A 2967-nucleotide genomic window follows, 5' to 3' on the forward strand; every position below is an offset into this window, starting at 1 on the left:
GCCTTAGCCATCTCCCTCTCAGCTTCGTTCTGTGGTTCATCCTTTAGTAAGTGTTTGAAGCATGTAGCTGCAACACTAGAAACAATGCAGTAGTGCCACATCTTGTAGTTTGCTTCAGTCTTAAGCATTGTGATGTTTTGACTAAAGTATTTAGGTACATTGGCTGGTTTACAGTGTGTATCTGTATGTGGGGGAACCATAATGCAAATGTGTGTGAATGTATGTGAGTAAAGAGTTTAGAGTGTACAGTGGATGCATGTATGCAGGGAGCTCAAGGCTCATAACCTGTTGAGAGGGAGAACTTAAGGGGGGCACACATAGACAAGGGGTGAGGTGACAATTGACTGCTCAGTGTCTCTCATCCTTATATTGTATGTATTCTAACTGAGACATTATGAAGTCATTGTCTCATGGTTCGTCTGTTAATGAACTAATCATCTCATAATATATCCACAACTTGAAGAGGCCCTCAATCTTTTCGTTTTGACAGTACAAGGCTGTCTCAGGATCACAGGAGCTTTTTTAAAACTGAAGGCTGAGCAGTTTGCTGAAATGCTTGGAATACCAGAGGGAGAATGTCTCAAACTATCAAATGGATGGGTGGACACATACAAGGAATGTAATGGAATTAGAGAGTACAAGCTGTATGGGGAAGTAGCTTCTGTCTCAGCTCAGACTGTATCTGAAGCCTGGAACTGTCTTCAAGCTAAGCTATCAAGCTATGAACCTTAAGATATTTACAACTTTAATAAGACAGGTCTTTACTATTACATGCCACCCAATTGTTTGCTTGCTACAAAGCAGCTCTCTGGAGGCAAGGGAGATAAAACTCGTATCTCCCTTAGCTTCATTGCTAATGCTGATGGATCTGATATAAGGGGCCCATTGTTTATTAGGCATGCTAGAAAACCACAATGTTTTAATAAGAAGGAGGGTTCAGCACTTGGATTCAAATATTATTAGAATAAGAAGGCTTGGATGACAGGTTCTATATTTCAATTGTGAGTATAGTGAACTCTATACACATGCATTCCTTATATTAATGTACTCTACAGGTTCCTAGATAAGTTGGACAGGGACATGGGTCAGCAAAAGTAGAAGATTTGCTTGTTAATTGACAATGCCCCTTCACATATCTTTGACACAAAGAAACTCAAGAACACCAAAGTTGTATTCCTTGACCCAAACATGACTTCCCACATCCAACCAATGGATGCTGGGATTATTTGTGCGTTCAAAGCTCACTACTACTGTCTGTACATTCTTGGATCTCTCAGTCAATATGAAGAGGGTGCTGAAAACATATATTTCATTGACCAGCTTGAAGGAATGTGTCTCTCACTCAAGGCTTGGGAAAAGATTACTCTAGAGACAGTGGCAAACTGTTGGAAGCATGCTAGGATACTTCAGGCAAAGGATATGTCTCAGGAGGTAAGCAATTCGTTTTTCTTGTACTCTCTATCTGTAATCTCACAATTGTACAGGATACAGCTATTCCTATCAATCTTATACTCCAGCAGTATACTACTAGAGTCACTCAGGCTATCTCTGAGCTTTTAGCAGCTCTGGAGGAGGTTAAATTGAATGGTAGAACAGTACTGGTAATGAACATTCCTACAGTAGAAGAACTCCTCAACATACTGGACAAAAAGATTACTAAGGCTGAGTGGACTGATGAGGAGATATTGGAGCAGGTTGAGTATGATAAGAAGGAGTCTATTGGTGAGCATATCCCAGAGCTTGAGGCTCTAGAGCCAGAGCCAGAACCACTCATTAGCTATGTAGAGGCTGTCTAATTACTTTCAAAGCTTAATACACTCTTTCAGAGTAAGATTGGTGCTGAGTTTACTAAGGCTAGAGCACTTTTTCCAAAGCTTACAAGAAACCTATGTAAGAAAATAAATAGTTCTCTTGAACAGACTGATATTTGGTTGTTTTTTAAGTAGACAATGTATTATTGAGTTATGTACTACAAATAAGGAAATTTTATTACTTTACTTAAGCTACTGTCAACAAGCATAACCTCTTATTAAGTATGGCCTCACCTGTCCACAGTGGGTCATACTTAATGACAGGTTTCACTGTAGTTAGTAAAGGTCTCTTAGATAGAGGTCTATACATATTGAGTTAGGTCTACTTGTAACTACTAATCTGACAGGACAGTAGGGTTAGCAGTTGGCTTAGAAGAGTCTATGTTTATACTATAAAGGAATTAACACTAAACTAAAAAGGGTAATAAATAAGAGAAGGGTAGTAAAAGTTTAAAAGGGTTTAGAAAGCTTAAAATTTAAAAATGTAAAAGGGTTAGAACAAAGAAAAGAGATTGACACAATAGTAAGTACTAATACTTAAAACATAATGTTACAGTTCTCTACTCTCTTACCTTCAGTTCTAAGGGTTCTGCACCCTTCTGTACCAGAACTCAGGACTTCTGTCCCTCAGAGGTACTGTCTATAGACTATATGTGTACTGACTCTTACTACTACCCTTCCTTACTTCATCATTCCATTCCTTTGACCACCCCTTTATTCTTTGTTCATTCTATAGTCTTTTACCCTTTATCCATCCCTTCATTCTTTGTACCTTTATCTTTGACCTTCCTTTCTTTCATTCTTTGTAGCTTATTATTCTTAGTAACTCATACTCCCTGAGTACTCTTGTGTAGTTTAGTATATATAGGTGTACAAGATCAGACTAGTCCTGTAGTCTTGATCTTGTCTACTCTAGGTAGTCCTGTACTCTTAGGCTCACTCTATATACTCTACTCTTGTCTCACTCTCTCTCTCCACCTGTTCTACAAGTTCTGACTATGTTCTAGTACTTGCATTCTGTATTTCTATTGTGTAGGATAGTTGTAGCCTGGGTCCCCTTACTGAGCCTTCAGGTCCCCTCTATACTGTCACTAACATCAGATCAAGACTACCCATTACCACCCTACAACTCTCCTACATTTTGAGCATTAGTACT

The 2967-nt window shown here is 38.8% G+C and overlaps 1 protein-coding gene across 1 annotated transcript; it reads left to right on the plus strand.

The window, feature by feature from the left end:
• Positions 1 to 732: 732 nt before the first annotated feature.
• On the plus strand, positions 733 to 933 carry FOMMEDRAFT_66636 (uncharacterized protein; the record flags this gene model as incomplete). The annotated part of the gene is made up of 1 exon (XM_007261695.1): positions 733 to 933. A coding segment is annotated over one exon (201 nt), but the record flags the coding sequence as incomplete, so codon positions are not given.
• Between the last annotated feature and the right edge of the window lie 2034 nt (positions 934 to 2967).

The sequence above is a fragment of the Fomitiporia mediterranea genome (genome assembly GCF_000271605.1).
Source record: "Fomitiporia mediterranea MF3/22 unplaced genomic scaffold FOMMEscaffold_1, whole genome shotgun sequence".
Lineage (NCBI taxonomy): Eukaryota > Fungi > Basidiomycota > Agaricomycetes > Hymenochaetales > Hymenochaetaceae > Fomitiporia > Fomitiporia mediterranea.